Source organism: Larus michahellis, chromosome 2, assembly GCF_964199755.1.
Source record: "Larus michahellis chromosome 2, bLarMic1.1, whole genome shotgun sequence".
NCBI classification, from domain to species: Eukaryota; Metazoa; Chordata; class Aves; order Charadriiformes; family Laridae; genus Larus; species Larus michahellis.
In genome coordinates this window covers 112,232,050-112,256,055 of record NC_133897.1, presented here as the reverse complement: position 1 = coordinate 112,256,055, position 24,006 = coordinate 112,232,050, and the positions used below count along the sequence as shown (strand labels likewise).

The window sequence follows — 24,006 nt, the reverse complement described above, 5'->3', positions numbered from 1 at the left end:
AAAGAATGAAGCTGAATTCGTGCACTGCAATCCATGAAGTTTTGTCATTTATCTTAGAAGGAAAAGGTCCAAGCCCTTAATTTAAAACACTGTCTATTATTTTTGTGGACTACATATGGCTGGAGTGTTATGTCCCTCTCATCCCAAAGTCACCTGTGTCCTACGAGATAAACAAGTAAATAAAAGAAAACAGATCTCAACTTAGGGTCTGTCAGCTTAGCTAGAATACCCAAGCCAATTAAACTTAGCTCAAATGCACAGCAATGTGGCTCATACAGTTTCTGGGACGGCAGGTTCTTAACTCTCTTCTTCTCATCCTTGACAAATCCAAAACGACATACAAAAGGCAAGTGAAAAAAAAAAACCAAAACAAAAACGAAAGGGCAACGTATTTGCCACTCCGCACTTTAATTCCCACCAACACTAAAAAGCTGCTGAAATCAAAAGTCTCTTGAACCGCCTTTCCGCCCCCGGGGCCACTTTTTTCCCCTTTATTCCGGAGTTGGCCGATGACAACCGTCACCTTCCCACCAAAAAAGCACCGGTAACGCTGCGGGCCGGACTCCCGTTCCCCGGCAAGGCCCTTGGCCGGCCCCGGCTGAGAGGCCGCTCCCTCACGCAGCGCCCGGGAAGACAAGGGGCGGCAGGACGCCGAGGGGCCCCGCTGGGGCCTGAGGGAATGGCCGGCCCGTTATCTCGGAGGAAGCAATTAACGCCCCAGCCGCCGCTAAGGGCCGCGGCGCCATGTCAGGCGGGGCGGCCCAGGTCGTGGCCACGGCTATGGCGGCGGCGCGGGGTGGGCCGGGCCCGGCGGCCTCCCCGCCACATCCTGCCCCTCCGCATCCTGCCCCTCTACGGCGCGGCCCCGGGCGCTCCTCTCCGCGGCAGCCCCCCGCCTCTCCCGGCCCTTCTTCTCCTCCCCCGGGGCTCACCTAAAGCCAGTAGCCAGCCGCAGCCCGCCTTCCCCATTGATCGCTGCGGCCGCCGGGGCCAGCCTCCCTCCGCCCCGCTCCCCTCGGCGGGGCGGCGCCGGGCCACGGAGTGACAGCGGCGGGGCCGCGGCGCAGCGGGCGGCGGTGTGAGCGGCGGGCACCCTCCTCCTCCGCGGCCACTCCTCGGCGGGGAGCCGGGACGCCCCGCGTCCCCCCCACCCCGGCCCTGCCGCGGGGCAGCGGAGCGGCCGCTATGAAGCCTTGCGAGGACGAGGAGGAGGAAGGGGGGTCGGCGGCGGCAGCGGCCGGTGGCGGCGGGGACCCCTGGAAGGAGTGCGCGGAGGTGGCCGTGCAGCTGGCGCTCCGCGCCGGGCAGGTGAGAGACCCGCCGCCCGCCCGGCTCCCCTCAGTCCTGGGGGGGGCTGCCCGGCGGCGGGACGGAGCCGCGGAGGGACCCGGGAGGAGCGGGTCGGGTTGGTCCGCGGCTGGAGCATCCTCTTGCCGGGCGGTTGTACCGGCTGAACTCCTAAAATTAACGAGAAAAAAAAAAAAAAGAGCTGAGGGTGGGTTTTGAGGAAAGGCCGTGTGGTAGAGCTGGGGAGGAGGAGAAGGAAGGCGGCAGAGCTCTGCCCCGCTCAGCCGGGCCGCCGCCGGAGCCCTCGGCCGCTTCCCTCCCCTCTGCCGCGGGGGGGGGTCCCCATCCCTCGGGGACGCTTCCCTCGGGATCCCCATCTCTCGGGGGTCCCCATCCCTCGGGGACTGCATCCAGCATAAGGACGAGGAAGTGCTTCGGGTGAAAACAGATTTATTTTGTGATTGGGAGTATTTTTATTTAATTAAAATTTAAAAAAAAAAAAAACGGCGTAAAGATTTGTCAGCGTGAAGGTGCTTTGGTAACTTTTCTCAAATACACGCCAAGCATTTATTATGCTGCTGTAATGTTTTGGAGCATGCTGTGATGCTGAGGTTGAATTTATCTACAACTGGGGGTTTATGCTGTGGTGCATTTATCCAGAATATTGTGTATTTACACTTTACAGTACCAGCATTTGAGCAGTTTATGCAGAGGAAAATAGTCATGTCAGAGAGGTTTTATCTTCTTATTATATATACTAGTTTCTTCAGAGTGACTGAAATTCACTTGCTAGAGATAAATGAGCAGTGGCTCTGTTAAGATCTGGAGTGGCTTATTTAAGACCCGTGTTTCAACACAGCAGAAGGTTAGTCAGCTAAGGAGACATCCTGTCCCCACGGAGTGCAACAGCAAAACTTCCACTGACTCTAGCAGAGCCAAGAAGTGGGATCAGCAGATTGTTCAGATGAGAAATTGGGTAAAAGACAAACCTCAGCAACGTGTATTTCTTTTCTGCTTCCATTCTGCTATATTTTGAAACACTTTGTACCTGTACACTATCATTTAAGGAGCTTCCTTTTCTGTCTTGAGTCCAGGACCTGTAACTTTTCCTTAGTATGTATTATTAAATGTATTTTCTCCTTGGTAGAAGACAAAGATGAACAGAATGCCAGAGGAGAGGAGACTTGTTTTAGTAATACAAAGAATAAATGGATAATCCAAATCGGGATGACAGGTCATGCTCTCACAGACTCTGCAAACGGGAGTTTCTCCAGCATATTCATTCTGCCAGCCATTTCACAAGAGAGACTCTCAGACTTACTCAAACTTCCACACCTTATTTCTCAAAATATCAATTCGTGAAGACAGCTGTAACCATCTCCAGCCATTTTGATTGCCCAGAAGATTACAGCTGAGCACCTTTTCCTGGAAGAAATAAACATTCCAGATGGTTAATCCTCGCATCTTTTTAGTTCCCAATTTGCCATCGCTACCTTGCAGCTGGCAGGAAATGGCCGATTCCTTGTCAGTCCAAATTTAAACCAGTCAAGGATGTTGTGAAGTAGGACTTTGGAACTGCGTAGGTTTTTATTAACTTTGTAATCACAGAATCACAGAAACTTCAGAGTTGGAAGGGACCTCTAGAGATCATCTAGTCCAGCTCCCCTGCTAGAGCAGGATTGCCTAGAGCACATCACTCAGGGCTGCATCCAGGCCAGTCTTGAAAATCTCCAGAGAAGGGGACTCCACAACCTCCCTGGGCAGCCTGTTCCAGTGCTCTGTCACCCTCACTGTAAGGAAGTTTTTCCGTGTATTTGAACGGAACTTCCTATGTTCTAACTTGTGCCCGTTGCCCCTCGTCCTGTCACTGGGAACCAATGAAAAGAGCCTGGCACCATCCTCCTTCAACCCACCCTTTAGATACTTGTATGCCATAATAAGGTCTCCCCTCAGCCTTCTCTTCTCCAGGCTAAAGAGTCCCAGCTCTCTCAGCCTTTCCTCATAAGGGAGATGCTCCAGTCCCTCAATCATCTTAGTTGCCCTACGCTGGACCCGCTCCAGTAGTTCCCTGTCCCTCTTGAACTGGGGAGCCCAAAACTGGACGCAGTATTCCAGTTGTGGCCTCACCAGTGCAGAGTAGAGGGGGAGAATGACCTCCTTCGACCTACTGGCCACACTCTTCCCTATGCAGCCCAGGATTCCATTGGCCTTTTTGGCAACAAGGGCACATTGTTGGCTCATGGGTAATTTACTGTCTACCAGGACCCCCAGATCCTTCTCCTCAGAACTACTTCCCAGCAGGTCCACCCCTAACCTATGCTGGTGCTTAGCATTCTTCCTCCCCAGGTGGAGGACCTTGCACTTGCTTTTGTTGAACCTCATTAGGTTCTTCTCTGCCCAGCTCTTCAGCCTGTCCAGGTCCGCTGGATGGCAGCACGGCCCTCCGGAGTGTCAGCCACCCCTCCCGATTTGGTATCATCAGTGAACTTGCTGTGGATACACTCTGTCCCATCATCCAAGTCATTAATGAATGTACTGAACAAAATTGGACCGAGTATTGACCCCTGGGGGACACCACTGGTTACAGGCCTCCAACTGGACTCTGTGCCGCTGATCACAACCCTCTGAGTTCTGTCACACAGCCAGCTCTCGAGCCACCTCACCGTCACCTCATCTAGCCCATAATGTTAAGGGATGTTCTTAGTTACGAAAACCATCAGAGATACTTGTTGAAGAAAACATGCAGATAGGGCTATATCTTTTATTTAAATGTCAATCCACTTCTAGCTATTCCCAAAAGAAGCTAGAGATGAGGATACCAAATGCAGTGTAACATAGGTTTGATGGGACTGGATTTTTGTTGAAAATTGACTGATAAAATTGAGTTTTAGTTTGGTCACCAAAAATAGTCAGTTCTACTGGTCAAGTTCATCTTTTTCTTCTGCCTCTCTTCCTATCCCTCAGACCTCTCCGCCTTCACCTCTATTTCCAGAAATCTGCTTGCACTCTCTGTTTCCCCAGATCTGAGTCCTGTCTCCATTCCTGCATGAAATTTTGCCACTCTGTCCTTTCTTTTAAGGCTCTCCATTTCCCAGGCCCACAGCAGGTTAGGAAGGCTTGGAATCGTTAGAAAGTGTCTGCAGGAGTCCCGGTGCAGAGGCCAACCAGAAGAAAGGCATTCAAGTCAAGATTTTGGATTTCTAGAAGTTAACCAGGAATACAGTTTCCTAGTCTTCCCTTTTGGCTTACACAACTGTTTGGTTTATATTGCATCATGTTTCATGAGTATAAGTAAAATGTATCTTCTGTCCAACAGATAGGCATCTACACTCTGGAATAGCTTCTTCTAAACTTAAAAGACCGGTAAAGAAATGATTGCTTTAATATGTGTCAAAAGTGATGTTGCTGGAGTAACTTCTATTCCCGGGTTAAAAATCATTGTCTCTCTTGCCCGTCCTGTTACTTAGTTCCATTATTTTTATGAAGTATCACAGGCTCCTGTTTAATATAGATGGCTGTTTCATGGTTTTGTAATCTCTGTAATTGACCTGCATTAAAATGATGTCTAATTCGCTTTGTAAGGCCACACGTAACTGCACTTTTTCAAACCTCTCTTCTGCTTTTTTCTGTGAGCAAACTCTGCTTGCTGTATTCATGAGAGTGTGGCCATTGGCTTAATATCACTTTTTGCTAAAGAAAAGCAGGCTCAACTAGTCTCTGCATCTTTGATGCTGTTGAGAGCACTGCCTAATATTTGCACAGTTCTCTGCAATTACAGTCGGAGAAACTTTACCAAAATTAGTAGATGTGCATCCAGGTTAAAATAAGGGTTAGAAACTGAGACTAGAAGCTAGCATGCTGAAGTCCACACAAACTACTTTTTTTTCCCTCTCTCTCTTTTTTTGCCCCCCACTTTTTTTTTTCCCCAGAAAACAATTTTATGAGGCATAAGAGACCTAGCAGAATCCCACAAAAACAAAGCAGAATTTTCACTGATGTTCTAAAAAGCCAGGATATTTTTTTCTCCCCGTATTTGCTCCCAGAGGATATTGTTAGGCTATTTTCTATGGAACATGGACAGATTTTTTAGCAAACCAGATTGGTATTTCCTAAATTTTTTTTTGCAGGTAGTTATGCTTTTTATTTAGATGTTTGATTTTTACCAGTGAGCAAATATTTCAGGACAATAATGCAAGCAAGTAAATCCATCATGGAGCTCCCAGGAGTGTGTGGTGAGTGCAAGCGGTGTGTGGAGATGAAATATCTAACACGAGCACCTCACTGTAGGTATCTCTCCTGGCAGGTCCTGGGGGAAAAGGCATCTTGGCCCTCTGTCCTTTCCGCTCTACTTTGTATGACTTAATGTCACAAAGGTGTTAGGAAAGGAAGAGTCCAGGACCATGACTGCTCCAAGCCCTTGCAGCTCTGCTTGCCCTGCTCCGTGACAAACGAAGAAGGGAGCAGGGACAACCTGGGTCTTGCTCTGTGATGTGGTCTCCATGCACGTACTGGTGTAGATGCCCTTCGCTTTGCATATACTCCCAAGCAGGTATAGGATAAGATGTAGCCAAGTCTCGATTAGAGGAGGGGCAGTAGGGATTAAAAGTGTTAAGTGACTCTACTCTAAATAACCATGCTCTCAAAAATCAGCTGCTTAGAAATTGCTGTAAAATCTCCATAATCTGGGGACAACCTATAAATACAGTGGTAAAGCCTAGTAAAATACATTTACAGCCAAAATACAGCACCTTGGTTGCCAATTTCATTGTACAATAGAGATAAGGAGCAATCAGCTGTTTTCATTTCATCAACCTGTAGTTCCTTTGGTCTTCCACTTATCTGCTCCCTGTTACCTAGAGAGGGACTTTGATGGAGTTCCATGCCCAGCTGGGAAGAGCAGGCAATAGCACTAGGTATCTACAAACCTTATCATAAGGCTTTTGCAAGGAGGGGAGCTGAGTAATGCTTTCAAAGTACTCTGAGGCACCAGGCTCTAACACTCTTTGTAGGCAGATGATTTTTTTAGGGATTATTCAACATAGGTTGAATTCTGGACCGCTCGGAGCTATTTGATGAATTTCTGAAGAACAAAAGCTGTTTCGTCAATGATGCAGGGAATGTGATCTTTGCATGTTGGATTCTGGCTTGGATTACATACCTGTACAAGCCAGTGCAAATGCACGAGTCCCTTTTGCCAGAACCTTGTAAAAGGCAGAGAATTAGCAGGGGCCCGTCCACCCCACGACGTCACCTGGTACTGCAGGTGAGCTAGTACAGACACGGTGCCCATTTGCAGTGGGTGACCTCGGCACAGCATCATGACTTCTCTCCTACTCTCCCCTCAACACATCGGTGGTGTAAGAGGTGGGGAGTAGCAGTCCATCGTAGGGCTGGGTAACGTGTGTCACGGCCCCTCGGCGTGGGCCTGCAGAGGAGGAGATGGGCAAGAAGGCCATCAGAGTCACACCTTTGGCACCTCCAAAGTGATCTCAGGCTGGCAGGTGCAGGTCACCAGAGAAACGGGCAGGGTTAAAGTTACAAATGGTCATGAACAACTGGACAAAGGATCAGAAATGGAAAATATTAAGTTCAGTGCTGAGAGGTGCAAAGGATTGTATTCAGAAAGGAGTGCTCAAGTGCCGGAGCACATGGTGAAAAGCAACCGACTGCAGAGCACGTCCCCAGGAGAGGGCTTTCTCCTCCGCTCTTCTTATTGCAGCAGGGCTCAGGTGTGATCTCACTCTCCTGCTAAGCGCTGGCATGTACTGGTTTAAATGTCTACAAAAATCTCCTCAATCCATTATGTATTAAAACTGAATATGAGTCAAGAACATGGCACTGCTAAAAAGGAAGTCAAATCTTCTCTATGTAAAGGAGTGTATTCCTCATCTGTTTGACCATGCAAAGCCCTGAGCTCAGTCTTAAGCATGGCATTTACTGTTATAGGCAATATAAAAGTAAAGAAGAGCAATTAAAATAAAAGGTATCAGAGTAGCAGTTTTTTTAGAATACACAACCGAGATGGTTGGAGTGGTTTGGATTTTGCTTTGGACCAAAGAGGAGCCCAAGGGCCTGCCTAAAGCTGCGTTTTTATGCTTCTGTGGAAAAAACATCAAGAAAACCATGCAGGGCGTTGAGGGGAGAAAAATATTAAGTGTGTTAATATTTTGATACACAATAATGAACTTTAGCAAGACCTCAAACCAAAAAGCACTAACTTACCCTCACGATCTCAGTAAATAGGCATAACTAATGTTTTACAGCTCATGAAACAGAAACATTAGTCCAGTTACATTCCCTATTAAGGCAACAATCAGCAATATCCATTACTTGTGAGAACAATCAGCACACCCTTCAAAAGTAGTATTTTATCCTACAAAAACCAGGAGATGAGACTGAAATTTGTGAGCTGCTGGTTCCCTTTCCCATGCATAATACAGCAGAACTGGTTTCTTTGGTCATCAAACATTTGTCAGTGGTTTTAAAATACTTCGATCAATGGAAAGTTAGTTAAGCAATTGAAATATAGAAGTTTTAGAAGGGACTTGGAATATTGGTCTTGTTGGTGCTGGCTTTTGTTAATATAATTCTATACAAATAAGTGGGGCTTAATTTTTGCTTTGTTTTGGTTTTCCTAATTTCAAATAGCTTATCATTTTTACCGGTTAAAAAATAAGTCAGCTTCTTTTGCATCCTGCCCCCTTATTTTCCTTTTTAATGAAGGAGTGGAAAAAAACAGAAAGAAAATGGGAAAATTGGAAAAAAGCTTTTATTAACTGTTTTCTCGTATGTGCATTTGTTCTTGATGTGGTGCAGTTCAGAGTTTATAGCACTAAAACCCTTGAAAAGGAGATAAAGACTTTTCCAGAGCAGAATCCAGGGTTAGATCACTGGGTCTGTATCTGGGGAAAAGTCTGAATTTTTGGTTTTGTTAAATATATAGCAATTCTTTGGGAACTAGTGGGTGGCCAGCACTTGAAGTTCCAAAAAAACCATATGCACAAGGAAAAATAAACTTTGTTTGTCTTTGTTGGCAAAAAAATAAACCAACAGGGTTTGCTTTATAGCGTGTTTTTTAAAGTAAGAGAGCAGTGGGGTATTGGCCCTGTAAATTTTAAAAAAAAAAGAATTTCCGTTAAAAATTCTTTAGCCTCAAGGCTGTTTCTTATCTTACATGTAGTTTTTGTAATTTCCTAAATCATGATGCCTGCCATCATCCTTTTATTCCATTAGTTGCATCCCATTCATCAATCCTTTTCTGAACTGTCAAGAAAGGTTCTTGCAGAGCCATTCAAAATGCCGTGTTCCCAGAGACTGCTCATTATCTCAGAAGGATTTTTAGTCAGAAGAATTAGAACAAGCTCCGGTAGAATTAGGTCTACAGTTGGTTTTCAGGATTAGCTATAATTTTTTGGTAAATATATTATTTTAGTTTGCACAGGATGAATGGCCAACAAATCTGATTTGTGATCTTCTTTTTCAGATTATTAGGAAAGCTCTAACAGAGGAAAAACAAGTGTCCACAAAGACATCTGCAGCAGATCTTGTGACAGAAACTGATCATTTTGTGGAAAATTTAATTATTTCCGTTCTGAAAGAGAAGTTTCCCTCCCACAGGTGGGTGCCTATAGAAAGAAACTATCAATGACCTTTTTTCCTTTAAGAGCATATCTGACTGGCATTTAAAGGGAATTTTAAAAGTTTATATATCCCTCTCTCACATATTAGCCTATTGCTGTTGGACACTTTCATAGGACTCCTGTTTTTAAAAAGTACCACTTCCCTATACTTAGTGCTTTATTATTTTCTAATAGTTACGTTTCTTAATATATGTATTTAATAGTATTGTTTCCGCTGTAGGGACATCATGTATGGGGGTTTCGTATGTATCCCCATGATTTTCAGAATACTGATCTGTTCTCTATTGTATTAAGAATTATGCTGTGGATATCTATTAAAATATAGCTGAAATTAATGATAGCAAAGGCCACATCCTGCAGACCTTTCCTGTGCTTTCTTTTGCCGTCTCACATAAGCGTTTGCCAGATCAGAACAAGTATCGTACGGAATCACATGTACCTTGTGTTGTATAGAATCCTGAGATCACTGAGAATCAGGGTTGTTTATCATCATCATTTGATGCGTGTACATAAACAGGATATAAATTACTATATGGGGTGTCAACCCAAGGTTTTAAAAATAGATCAGATTGTTGAGTCCTCTTGAATTATTATGGTCAATTTGAAAATAACAACTCCTAGCACATGCACAGATTAGAGAGAGGTTTTGTATTAGTTGGCCGGGTTTGGCTTGATGCAGAGACTTTGCAATCAATTTCCACGTTTGACTTCAGTCCACAAGGATAAAATTCATCTTCCTGCCGAGCCAGTGCAGAGCCTGTGTATCCCTTAAATACTGCATGACTTCCTTCTAACTGTGTGCATCGCTGGTGGAGATGAGCCTTGCACTCTGGCGCTGCGCAGAAATCAACAAAGATGAAAATCTGCAGGGCTCCGCTACTAATCTGATTGTCGGCAATGCTGCTGGAAAAAAAAACAAAACACCATAAGACAGAGTAGAAAGAACATTATATACTAAATATGGCTTTCTAAGTACGTGTTGTATGTGATCACATATTGAAGTGGTACTGTACAGCATAATGTGTGGTTCTTGGCTGTGATTCTCAAGACAGTGCCAGGCTTTACAAGCCTATTATTTTTGTAATAGTCCTTCTACTATTGCTGGCAGTTCTCTTTTCTCATCTCCACTCTTATGTTGTGGGTTTTTTTCCTTGAACAGTCTGCCAGATAACATGAAACGTACACATTTCGCATAAAGTGAAAATCATCAGAAGCACTCGAGTTACTCAGAATAGGAACAAAAGTTGTAAGGTCAGCATAGATTTTGGAACTGAAAAACCCCTGACTTAATAAAGTCTGTACAGTTAACTTCTGACTTTATAAGCAAATGAAGGAATTGCTTTTTCTTCAAGACGATTATTTTTTGCTGATATTGGTTGTTGGTTTTGGTTGGAGTTGGTTCAGACAGTGAGTGCATTTAGACTAAACAATAGGTTAAAACTAGATTTACCTAGACTAGATTAAAACACTTGCAATGAAGAGTCCACAGTAGCATCAAGGTTTAATTTAAAGTGCAATGAAAACATTTAAAGACCATTTAAATTGTCTTCAGTCTTTTCCTTAATCTGGCTGTTGAAAGCATCAATGAAGTTTTCTGTTATTTCTCTTTCTCTTAAATTATCTTGATTCTTATGTTCTCCGAGCCGAAAAAATGTATCATAGGAGGCAGAAAAATTAAAAGGGGTCTCATTTGAATCTGTGCCATTTGCAGAGTGGCAACGATGAGTCTTGAGATGTTGGAAATGTACTCAGAAGTGAAGAGAAATATCAGGAAAATCTGTTATAAATGTAATCCTGTCCCATGTTTGTTTCTTCTTCGCTCTGTTGGCTAAGTGATATGTATGATCTTAATTCATGCTTTTTTGTTTTGATAGTTTTTCTGGTAGATCCTTGAAGTGCGGATAGGCGCAGCCAGAATATCAGGGGCTACTGGTTGAAAAAGGCTATCGTACTATTTGCCTGTGTTATTGTTACACAAGTTCTCGCCTTTGGTGTTAAGTGTGGCTTTAATCCTGTAGACATTAAAACCAGGACACAGCCATTCCGGAGGGTGACATCCAACTCTAGCTTCCCAGCTTTCTGCCCTCAGACCCCCATCAGGGCATAGGTGAGGGAGAGCCCCAGTTTGAACCTCCTGCGCTTGACTGGGTATCACTCCTGCAGTTGATTCTGTGCTGTTCCCTGCTGTCCCAGCAACGAATTTCAGAGTGGCAGCATGGTATGAACAGATGTCTACTAAGGCTGGGCTAAAATTACTGGACTCATTTTCAGTGGGAGAAAACTTTAATCCAGATCTGATGAGAGGTCAACAGAGCTGGCAGGCTGGCGTATTAAATTAACTGCTTGTAGTAACATGGCGACCTCCCCTACTTCTCAAGCTGTTCCTACAATTTGGTCTCCAGTACTTGGGGCTGAATGTTTTGCTTAGTTTGCATGTTTTTACAGGACAGAGAGCCATAGAGCAACACATCTGATTTTGGCCTGGAGGGCCTCTCACAATACACAGGACTGTATAACAGCAAGGGGCTGATTTTAACTGATTAGCCCAAATTTCATAAAATTTTCACCTCATTTGTCCTACATCCGTTTTGGAAAAATTGTTCTTGGACGTCAAGACTTTCTCAATGGCATGGCTGTGGCCCCGGCTTCACGTTAGCATTTCTGTATGTGCGTACTGCAGCATCACACCCTGCTGTAAGGAAAAGGTGAGGGAAAGACTTAGTTGAAGAGATACTTGAAGGCAAAACACTTTACACAGAAATACTCTTGTCTTTAAAGAGGTTCCCATTTCGCCTTTCTTCAACTGGCAAGACAACGGCAACAGTTCAGGCTCTGGCTGGGGGACTTGGCAGAAGGTTGAAGCAGAGGCATAATTTATGGGGAAGATGGGCAATCTGAGATGGGATGGAAGGTGCTCCGTCTGTGAGAAGATGAGGTTCCTCTGCAGACAGCAGCACAGCCGAAGCATATGGTTGCATTTAGGTGCTAATTACAAGATTTGTAAAAGCAAAAGTCAAATGATACAGCACCAACAATAACAATATTGGAATATTTACAGTGAGGAGTCTGCAAAGTGTTATGTTTGACTGAGAAGTCCAAACACGTGTTCAAGTCTTTCTCGTTTCTCAGTTGCACACTAACATTTCATCCTTCAGCTGTTATCGTTAATGGAGATGAAAATAGTAACAAACGCTTCCTACTTCCCTCTTCATACCAACTGGGGCCCATAATGCCATCAAAATAGTCCCTTTCTACTGAGGGAAAGGCAAAGTAGCATTTGGAAAATTCAAAAAGTCTCCTTCTGTGCTATATGCAGAACATTTTAAGCTCGTGGTTGCAAGCATCATGTGGCATCACGCAGTGTATGTTGAGGGCACAAAAGAAAATAGCTACTGCTCTAGTCCTAGGGAAGCAACTGTTTCTGCAGAAGATATTTTCTCTTTATTTTATCCAATTTTTTTCTCTTTGAGTCTTTGAGAGAAGCTTTTTTATCTTTAAGCGTTTTCAGGAACTCTGAATACCACTACCAGTTGTTCAACTGTGAAACCAAAAGCAAGATTCAGTACTAGCAGTCTGGTTAGACCTTCTGGACGTACAGAACTTAATTCAAATCTGTGAGAGTAGCACCTGCACAACACTTATACTAACAGCCCCTGAACAGTTTATGGGAGAGCAAAGATAATTAAGGTCAGCAGGAAATGTGCCAGAACTGGATGTTCATTTCCCAGGGAAAAAGCAGGGGCGGGGGGGAGGAAAAAAAAAAAGCATATCTACTAAAAGAAATTGGGACAGAACAACAGAACAGACGATGAGCTTAGATTTCAATGTGTGCCTTGTGCATCCAAACAACAAACAAAAAAATTAATTTGTTGATTTTCTCTGGGTCATGGGAAAAAGAAAGTTCAGCTTTGTAAAACTTTTAATTTCCTGAGTCACACTACTGTAAAAAATTCAAGTAGGAGTGAGATTGTGGATTTTCTAAGGGTGCATTATTTCCTGCTGACTGATTTTGACTGCAGAAGAGAGGCAGCTACAGTTTGCAGTTTATATTACTTACTGCAAGAGACAGGCCTAATCCATAAAATTACATTCTGCATTAAAAAAAACTTCTAGAGTTCCAGGGATGCCAGTTCAGATCCGTTTCTGCATTCATTTTCATGACTGTCTTAATGGTAATCAGGAAAGTGAACACAAACAGAATTCTTCTTTAACATGTGAAAAAGTATGGTATAAATTTGAGAACTCTCCTTCAAAGTTTCTGTGAAAGTTCCCCATTCCCAAATGAAAAAAGAAATATGTGTGTTTATACATATACATTTATACAAAAATTTTGTGTGTGTGTGTGTATATATATATAAATTAAGTATCTCTTCAAAACAGAGAGATGGAGTTTGACTTTCCAAGTCACGTATCTAAGCCAGTTTTCTGGGACGCTTGTTTTACTCCACACCAAATGCAGGTTTATTGCAGAAGAATCCACTGCTGCTGGTTCAAAATGTGTCCTCACCGACAGTCCGACCTGGATTATTGACCCTGTTGATGGAACGTGCAACTTTGTGCACAGGTAAGTGGATAGTGAACTGGGAAATACATAAAAGAGAAAAATGTAGCTTCTCACGAATCCTCCCTTCTGCTTAAAGGTGTTTTACTGTGGTCGATTTGTTCCTTTGACTCATAAGTAGGAGTCATCCCTTTGTCTTTTTGTACCTTCCCGTAATGTGTCTGAGGGAGTGTGTGTTTGTGCTGGAGAGAGCTGTAAACTGTTATCTAAAGGTAAGCTAAAGTTTCTGCTGATTGCTTAATGACCCAAAGCTCTTGACTCACAGCTCATTTATATATAACCGCACGTTAACGTGCAGAGACTTGAGCAGAACTGGAGGAACAAGGCTGCGCTGTGATGGCACTTGGCCTAACGCCTTATGTGGTTGTTACACATTCCTTTTAGTAGTGGTGTTTTCTCCCTTTCAAATACAAATGCTTCATTTTTCCCGGGAAGTGCAACCATGGCACATATGTAGAGTAGAACTGAAAACTAAGTTGTACATAGATATTGGGTTTAAATTTATCTGATACTTCTCTGCAAAAAGAAGTCTGGGGATCGTTACTGCAAAAACGCAAAAGTTTAATTAATCATTTGAGTGCTAGGAGTTGTAAACTAATGCCTATTCATAATACTTCTACTTTAAAACCTTAAATATGTTCTTCCTTACAGTTAGTGACTTAAAATAATACAGTTATCATTAAAAAAAAAACAAACCAAAAACAAAACAAAACAAAACATTTCCCTGACTTCTGGTGCGATTACATAGAATTCAAGGGGAGGTGGGGGGGTGTCAACATGCTGGTGTTTCATGCAATTAAGTGAAACTTTCTCTTTCTAGCAATATTTCGTGGACCTCTACAGCCCTCTTTAAAACATGTTTTCACTAAATTAATTTATTTAATTGTTTAACATGCAATAATTATACTTTAATCAAAAGGACCAAATTAAATACCTGATCATCACTCTGTCAAAAGAGAGGGTAGAGGAACTGGTTTCTCCTTATGTTGATGTCAGCAGCAAGGTATCTCCACGCTACTTAATTGCTGTCTTAGATGCTTGAACTTGAACAAAATGCGCTTTTAGAAGTGATGACTTGTTATGACAACGTTAGTGATTTTATACTGGATAATTAATTACACTAAAGCAAAAAGATCACTACAATATGCAACACATTTAGTATAAATATCCTGATCTCTTCATGTGTTTATTTCTCGCCTTCTCCAACATTAAATTACATTTTTAAAGGAGCTGACAAAGTTTAAAGGAACTGACAAAGAGACCGACAAAGGAGAAATAGTACAATGTCAAGAGCATTTTGACACAAGTAAAATCACAGAGCTCCCTGTGGGGCTTTGTTGCCTAAGGGGGTTGCATAAGGAGTAAGTTGAGAGATTTTTCATCAATAATACTTCATTTCTTATTTTACACAGATTTCCAACAGTGGCAGTGAGCATTGGATTTGCTGTTAACAAAGAGGTATGAAGTATGTTCTTTAAGATGGGTACCTGAGAGCTGGTTAGAAGTCTCAAAACCATGTGGGAACTTTAAATAAATAAAATAAAAAAAAATATCAGCCACCACTCAGGTTTTTCCATGCTTTTTAAATGCATTTGATCATACTCTACTAGTCTAAAATCGTAGTCTTGCAAAACTTGCTTATGCAAACTGGCAATTACAAGACAATTCTTACAAATTATTATAAATATTATAGGATTTTTGTGGGGAAAAAAAAAGGAATACTGGTGTGAACAAGGTTTTGTAAGACAAAACCATAATAAGTTAAATATAGTGCTGCTTATTCATAATTTAAATGTATCTCCCAGTGTTCTTACGTTATTACTATTGCTTCTTTCCTGCTAGTGGTACGTGTGAAAGATAACTGCTGCTATCAGGCAATTCAGAACTGATCTCCGTGAAGAGTGCAAAATTATGGGCCTAGTTCATTTAATCTGCCTTTGTGGTTTCCTTAACATAGTAAAATAAGTATATTTCCCACAGGAGAGCTTGATTACACAGGGGAAAAAGTACCTAGCCTTCATATGTGCCATTTTGAGTTTCCTTAGCTATATTCATTCATGCTAGTGCCTTTTCTCCAGATGTTGCCAGTTTACAGCTTGATATATGCAGAAGAAATAGCTATTCAAATTGCCAAGAAATGTGCCTCTTTCGGCCTAATTCCACAATCTTAAATATATATATATAGCTGTCAGTGAAGCCAGCAAGAATTCTGTATAATAACAGCATAGTTTTCAGATGTGCTAGTGGCTCTTGCTGATTTAAACAGAATAATGTGTACTTCTCTAGTTAGACTTTTCAAACATGGCAACTACAGAGAAACACTTCCATGCTTTCCTGAAGTTTATTCATTGCCAAAGGTCTTTTTGAATACTACGTATTATTACCAGACAGCTTTCTCTAATATTTGTGTTTTCCAGAACACCATTGTGATTTTGATGCTGCATATTTTGGGTTATGTAAACTAAACAAAGCTGAAACAAAAATAAAGAATGTTAAATCTCCCTCAGTAAACAAATGGGAAAAGCAGAAAAAAGTAGTGAGCTGAAAAGGAGCCAAAGTATACACAGGGGAACTGGCCTGAATGTAAGCCTTGAACAGTACTGAAGAAAATCCTGCAGATGTCTTCAGGGAAAGAGTCTATTAATAGTGTGTTTCTCAAAAAAAACTTGGTATAGATGGGACCTCAGGGAGCGAGGACAGTCTATTCCCTTTGAATTGTCTTTGGTGAACACCAATGATTATTCACATTGAATGGAGAAGGGCAGCAGGAAAGGATTTGGAGTCTAGAACATCTGAGATGTTTTATTGACCTTGTTACCAACTTCTTCTGTGACCTTGTGTAAGTCACTTAATTTTTGTGTATCTGTCCGCCCCTAAATAAAATATTGCTAATAGTGCCTATCTAGGGGTGATTTTAGCAGTTAATCAGTGAAGTTTGTAAAGTGCTTTAAAATCTTTTGGTGAAACCTGTTAAAGTAGTGGAAATATTAAATACCTCAGGTTTATATCAAGGGTCAAATTCTGACCCTCTTCTCATTGCTAAACAGATGCTCCCACAAAATTTCCAATGTTGCTCATTCTCAAGCTTTCACTGAGGGTCACAATATTTGGTATTTCTCTTCAAACTCCTTCTCTTGGAGTTGTGTGACTTCATGAGAGTCTCACTTTTATGTGTAAACAAAAGGATTTTGCAGAGAAACGTTTGAACACGTGACTGGAGCGTACTACTACGATTGAAAAGGCAGGCAAATCAAGTGCATCATGAAAGGTGAAGTGCATATTCAAGCATCCACTGTTAATAAACAGCGTACCGTGACTTCTGAGTTTGGATGCCTGACTGGTGCTGTCTGTGTATTTGGGGCTGCAAATCTTCAGGGTCCAGCCAAAGTCAGTAGGATTACGTCTAGGTGTAACCGCTCATCAGTGAAAGTAAAGCATTCAGAATCTGGCCTTAGAGGACTTGCACACTTTCAATAAAAACATGCCATTGAATTTGAAATCAACTTAGCATTTAATCCATTCTAATGTGAACCCAAGCTGCAAGTAGGAGTTTAGAAGATCACGAACAGATTGCATTAACTTCTCTTTATAAACTGAATTTTATATGACCTTTATCTCAATATCACAGTCATAGTAAAATTAGTCCAGTTTATTAACATCAATATAATCTTTGATTACGTGTACCAATTAAAATATTGCTGATCTTTCTGCCATTAGTAGTTGTTTATATTTATGATGAGTAATTTGAGTTGCATTCATTTCTTTCCTTTTCAAAATCTTAAAGCTTGAATTTGGTGTAATTTACCACTGCACTGAAGAACGATTATACACTGGTAGAAGAGGTCAAGGGGCATTTTGTAATGACAAAAGGCTTCAGGTATCAAAAGAGACAGGTTGGTCTAGATTTTGTTAGAACTCTAAAAGGAATATGTTAATTTTGTTTCAGAGTTGTTGCAAATCATCATTGGGATAATGAACATCATTATCCTGATGGAAAGTATTTCACCTGCATGATAATTCTGTTGTTGTGTGTTTGTTTTTTTCTGAAAAAAATCACATCTTTCCTCATTTTCTTTTTAAAATATACATCTGAACTATTGAAATAATACTAAATTATTTTGCTTCATAACCATTGCTTAAAATAAGGAAGAATGAGTGGATTCACCAGTTTCATTCCAGCTGTACCCTGGCATAACATTTTATGTGCAAGATGCAATGGGAATGGTGAATCAAATTCGGAGTACTATGGCGGCCGTTATTCACTTAATTTCCAATAAACTGGTACATTATAAAGTGTATTAATTATGTCTGTAGGCATACATGCTAACAGTAAACTGAAAGATGCATGCTTCATTAGGGGTTCTTTAACAGCTTGCTTTTGTGAGGTACGTTTCAACATACAAATAGCCAGGAACACTTAGCCAATGCTTTAATGGAATTACTTTATTGGTAAACCAAAGCATAGATCTGTCTGTTTACTTGATGATAATAGATGACAATAATCAGATAGATGTAGAGACATTTTCTTTTAATCAATCAAAATGCAGAGGAGAACATAACACTCAGTAATAGACAGAAGCAGACATGTGCCAAAAATATACATCATTGTACACAGGAGGTGGTAAAAATTTCACCCCAAAAAGAGATTTAATGAACTTGAAACACAGTTAATTCAAGTAATTTAACATACAGATTTGTTGTAGTGCCCGAAGCAGACCCTGCATTAAAACATTCCTGAAATTTGGGAAGTTTGGCTATTCACGTAAATTAATAGTGAGCTGGGGTCCCCCTATTTGGAGAGATGGAGCAATTTGTAAGGTCAGTGACCCCTAAGATTTTAATCCTTGATTATACATGAAATTTTTGTCAATGCTTGAAGATCTCACATTCCCCAAAAGCCTGCGCTGGCAGAGACTCTTAGGAAGAGCTAGGGGTGCTCCCAGTTGGGCTGGCTGAGACACTCTTGAAAAACGGCCTCACTCACTTTTGCAGTCAGAGAGTTCTGGTTTCCAGTTGAGCAAGGAATGATTTTGGCACATGCCACTTTTGTCCTCCTTTCTCTAGACATCCAGTCTTATGTGGGTGTCTAGAACATAGCAAGGGAAGTGGACCTCCTGCCTTTCCAAATGCTTTGAAATTTTCCTCTGTTTTGAGAAACATCATTTGGTGGTGGGCAATTTCACCAGTGAAGATGGATCTTCTTTAGTCTCACTTGTATTGATGTTTTAAGTGTATAAAATCACAGTTGCTCTTTTGCTGTAAGGACTGTGGCTCCAGTGAAATAAACCAACCCTGGAACAGAGAGTGTATTTCCCTGTACCTACCACTGGAACTCAAGTAGCCTTCACCAATGCATGATGTGTTGGAGATCTAGGCTGTCGTGTTACTTCATGCCTTTTGTTTTCAGGAAATGTGACTGTTGTATAACATTGACCTATGCTATCCATTAATTGTTCAGATTTAATCATTTGAAATCACAGTCCCCGCAAACACTGTTCTTTTTCAATGCCAAATTTTGTAGAGGTCTGGTATGGGAGTCAGGATGCACTTAAATGAAGAATCCATCTTCCCTTTGATCTTGAGTGATACGTTCTTCTCATGCTTAGATTCAGGTCAGGCCTTACATGTGCCAATACTGTAAGTGTATTTTCTGGTTTTTAATCTTCTGTGGTCAACGGATTTGGTCTTTTCATTATAAATCTATTCATATCGCTGTTAAATCTCTTCTCCCAAGCCTCCCTATTTTTCTGGCCTCTATCAGAGCGAGGAGTAGTCAGTAAATTTTCTCTTGTGCCTTGAATTCCTGAAACCCCAGTGAGTCTTGTGATCAGCCAGCTCCTTTTCCTGAGCAGAGACCTCCCTCTTCCTTGCCTGTGTTTCTTGATCCAATTTCTACCTGTAGCCTTGATGAAAATGGAAGAGATCCATTTATGCATTAGAAATATATTTAACAACTCAAAAGAACAACTGTCTTAGTCATGACCTAGCTATGACTGGTGTGGTGCGAATGCTTGGTGCATTTCAGCAATGAGGCGTGCATTAAATGTTCTGTAATTATAAATTTGGTCTGTTATGCAAAAAGACCTAAGGCAGATTGCTTTCACCACCCAGAATTTTCAGTGGTGGCTAAACAACAAATACCCTGCAGCGTGCCTGGATTGGTGTTTCTGTATTTTAATGCAGTAATTTAAAAAGAAAAGTGGTTGTTAAATCTATGTTCCTACAGTTAAGCTTTGTGATACCCTGTAACTTTTAATCTAATTACATACCTGTTACTCACCAACCATCTACCGCATTGCTTGAATCCATAATGTTCCTCTGCAATACTAAATTCATTGGTAGCCTGTTTAATTAAATGATGTCTCACTCCAGCCTAATTTGCTTTTGAAAACCTCCTTGCTACTTCTGCTAAGAAATTTCAACTTAAGCAATTAGCTGTAATAACCAGGTAGACATTCCCTGTCTGAATGAATGCCTTGCCTTTAAGCCAGGGTAGAAGGTGACACCTCACGCTTGGGCGCAGCCTAGTTAGTAAGTAATCAACCCCTAAACCTTTGAGTTTTGTCGTATCTTTAATGCCTCCGAGCTCAGCTGGTGCAGCAGAAGCAGGGACACTTGGCATTTGATCAACCATCTCCACCCGCGTTGGCACGCACTTGTTACATACTACTAATATTCAGACCTCACGTCAGGACTACTTCAACACCTTGCAAAGTCACTGTGAGTCTCTCCTTTGACTGTACACAAGGTTGATATCTTCACCTGCTGTAGGTCAGAATTGCCCTTGCTGAAACAATACAAATAAAACGTTCATATATTACATTAATTAAGATACTGCTTTAGTTTGTGATAAGAAAGGGGTTTCTTTCAGTTATAAGGTGTCTTCAGTCTTTGAAATGTCAGAACAAAAGGCAGCTATTCCTGGGTGATGGTGATTTAGGTAGAAACTTTTCTTTTCTCTTACTGCATTCCTAAATGTTTATCATTTGCTAACAAATTACACTGAAGTTCCCTATTCAAGAACCATCCTCTTTTCAAATATGATTAGATTAGCATCATTAAGAGTTACTAGGTCACTGCATTATTTTTAGTTGACTGCTAATGTTAGTGAATTTGCCAAAAGCTGACCGGTCAATGAAATAAAACAATGTATGGAAAGAGAAGGAATGTAAGAATGCATTCTTGGTTTTAACCTTCCTGTTCTTTTTTTTTTTTTTAAAGTGTATTTAGATCAGACCATTTGATGTGAGAAATCTAGCCTTGCTTGAATTTTTATGCAAAGTTGTCACTTATCCTATGAAAGAGTTTGGGGTAAAAAAAGGGACATGAAAATAGTTTTTCTGTGAAAAGTCCGTTAGTGTTTAATTTAAAAACAGATTTCCAGAATCTACCTGGAAGCTCTTGAATTAATGGAAACAACTACCTACATTGCAGATATCTCGAAGGCCTTAATTTTAACAGAAATTGGTCCAAAACGTGACCCTGCAACTTTGAAATTGTTCCTGGGTAACATTGAGAGATTGCTCAAGGCCCAAGCACATGGGTAAGATATTTTACAATATACATCTCACCTTTGTGACCAAAAGTCGTTAAAAAAAAATTTTAAAAAAATATCAAACCAAACAAGTACGTTGCACATTTTTCGATCTCAACACATAGGTTGAAAGCAAAGGCGTTTTCTGCTTTACGTTACCATGTCCCTTTCTCGCGGGGTTTAGGGTCCGTGTCATTGGGAGCTCGACCTTGGCTCTGTGCCATCTGGCATCCGGCGCTGCAGATGCCTATTACCAGTTTGGGTTACACTGCTGGGACTTGGCAGCAGCCACTGTCATTATTAGAGAGGCGGGCGGCACTGTGATAGACACTTCGGGTGAGTGCAACATCCTTGTTTTCGTTGACTTTTTTGGGGACTGAGTGGCTATTTTGGGGGCAACTTGTGTTACCTCGGTACAGCCCTTCTCTGTGGCTCTATCTCATTTCTAGCAAGATTCTGTAGAAACACGTGTACTCTCCACTAGACTCTGGCTGGTTATTCGTAACGCACTGATGTACTTCCAGCCTGGGGTTTCATCACATCAAAGGTCTTCTGAACCAGCCATGACTTTGGGTAATTCCTTTGAAGTATCAGATGTACAGTAAAGAACTAGCCCAGGAGATTGGTAGATCCGCTCAGACTCCAAAGAGATTTCAGCAGAGACGGCCTCCCGAGAAAAGAGGGCTCTCGGGTACCTGTCTGAACATAAATGGCTAGGAACTACTCAGAGGGAGTAGAGGACAGCACAGTCTCCGGATTATTATTTCATTCCTTTAGGTGGTACACATCACAAAGCAATGGTTTACTGGTGACCAATATATGGATACTGCGGAAAGATAGGGTGGATTAAGAAGAAGGGTATGCTGGTTGAACTAATTTCTGTTCTATCCCTTCCTGTCGCTAAGAGAAGGGAATATTGCATTTATTGTTGGATACTGATCAAATCTAGACATTTGCTGCCTCTGTTGCATACTTTGGCACTGTATCTAGAATTTTCTGAATCAATTTTTGCCGAAGATTTCCAGATAGAAGTTGCTGAATTAGGTTGTCCTTCCCACCCTAAAAGGAGCTACGTGTGAAGTTTTTTCAGTGTTTCTGAACCTATCTGATTACAGCATGGTTTATATTTAAGAATACATTGCCTTTTTACACAACATAAGACAATTCTCATTAATCCTCTTCTCCTCAGGGGGACCTCTGGATCTTATGTCCTGCCGGGTGATTGCTGCGGGCACCAGAGAGATGGCTATGTTCATAGCTCAGGAAATACAAACTATTCACTACAGACGGGATGATGAGAATTAAATGCTTAAAACATGGAGCCTGCCCTCCTGAACTATGTAACTTTTGCAAGATGGGTGGCTTAAAGGGTACGTGATTTCAGCAGGATGCTTTCTTGTGGAGATTTTCTGTGTCAAATATTTTTTATAAATTTATTACAATGTGGGAAGGCATAGGGAGATTTTTAAACCTCTAAGAATCATGTTTCCTTTTTAATATGTATCTCTTTCAGCAGTATCCTTTTTTATAAGATAGCATATTTTACTTGTAGTAAATTAGTCTCAAAATGAAGTTGTAATTTCATATCTGTGGGGCTGATACTTAGTCTTTTGTAACATGCAGCTAAAAATGGAACTTTATTTTTACAGATGCAGATCTCAGGTAAATGAGCTTTAGGACTATAGTGAGGGCGAGTAGTTAAGATGTGTGCCTACAATACCCTTGTTCTATGATACTTAAGAATGCAATAAAAATGACATTATTGTTTCCTAACTATGTCATAGCTATATATCCGTATATATGTATATGTACATATATGTATGTCTGCGTGTATGTGTGTAGATCTGTACACCTATACATGTATATGCATGTATACACACACACCCCCATGTGTGTATTTTTATATATATATATATATATATATATATATATATATGGGTATCCTGGATGTTTACAGCAATTTAGAGAATGCATAGAAGAAAGCTAATATTGGAAGTTATTTTCAGGTAAAGAGTATAGGTTACTTAGGTGATTTCGGTGGGGGCTATCCAAATGGCAAACGACAGAGCTCATCATGGAAAATGTTTAGTGATTTTACAAACTGTCCAGCTAGTTCTCGTTTCCCTTCATCCCCCTGCATGAGGATAAATCATACTGTCCTGCAGGCCTCTGTAAGATATCCAAACCTGCAAACACTTACTACTATAGAGTAATTATAGTTAAAACCAGGAATATTGAACTTCACTGAGTTATTCACAGTATTAACTTTGACACACAGTAGGAGGCCAGCAGAATAGAGCACAGTGTCAAGGAGATGTTGATTTTAGAGAAACTTTGAGGAGCAGAACAGCAGGATTTGGTCCCTTACTGTCAAGTTATTAAAATTATGCACATAAGATACGCTTGCAAAAAGTTGTAAATCACATTCCCTTCTCGCACAATGTTGTAATAGCACTTTTTGATCAGAGAAACCTGTAAAATCAGTTACATACATTTCCTAAATTTACAGTTGTCCTCTATCCTTGTATCTAGCATTGGTTTTAATTCCACCAAGGTGATAATTTCTATTTAGATTATATTTTAAATCATGAGCACAGGGAAAATACAAGTGTGTCCAGAAAAGTAGTTGGCGTGAAATCACCTCTATTTTTCTCTTGAAAAATTGAATTAAAAGGTATCTCTTTTTTTGCAAGAGTGCAAATTAAGTAACGGAATGAGCCAAAAAAGTAAGTTGGTTAAAAATTTTTAACTTTCTTTATACACTGCATGTGTAGACTTTGTAAACGTGTTCAGATATCTGCTTAGAACATACAAGCTAAATGTTTTTTTAAAAATAACCTTACATGTGTTTCTTGCAATGAAAAATGTTTTTTACTGAATATAACATAAAATTCTCTGTGATTTCTTGATGCTTTTTTTCACAAGAAATACAAAGTATTGACTGCGTGAAGAATGTCTAAATCCAACTAAGCATTTAAGAACTG

General features: G+C 41.1%; 2 protein-coding genes across 2 annotated transcripts in view; one reads left to right on the top strand and one right to left on the bottom strand.

Annotated features, from left to right (window-relative positions):
- Positions 1–1,071, bottom strand: part of MPPE1 (metallophosphoesterase 1) — a 32,876-nt gene extending 31,805 nt beyond the window's left edge. The window contains exon 1 of the mRNA XM_074576611.1: positions 933–1,071. The gene's annotated coding sequence lies outside the window, so the exon portion shown is untranslated. The remainder of the gene's footprint in view (positions 1–932) is intronic.
- IMPA2 (inositol monophosphatase 2) lies at positions 1,048–22,793 on the top strand. Its single transcript, XM_074576615.1, has 8 exons — positions 1,048–1,308; positions 8,771–8,904; positions 13,387–13,491; positions 14,901–14,946; positions 17,273–17,381; positions 20,923–21,031; positions 21,207–21,358; positions 22,212–22,793. Exons 1-8 carry the CDS (start codon positions 1,186–1,188, stop codon positions 22,325–22,327), a joined length of 894 nt encoding a protein of 297 aa, XP_074432716.1. The 5' UTR covers positions 1,048–1,185; the 3' UTR covers positions 22,328–22,793.
- The last annotated feature ends 1,213 nt before the right edge of the window (positions 22,794–24,006 follow it).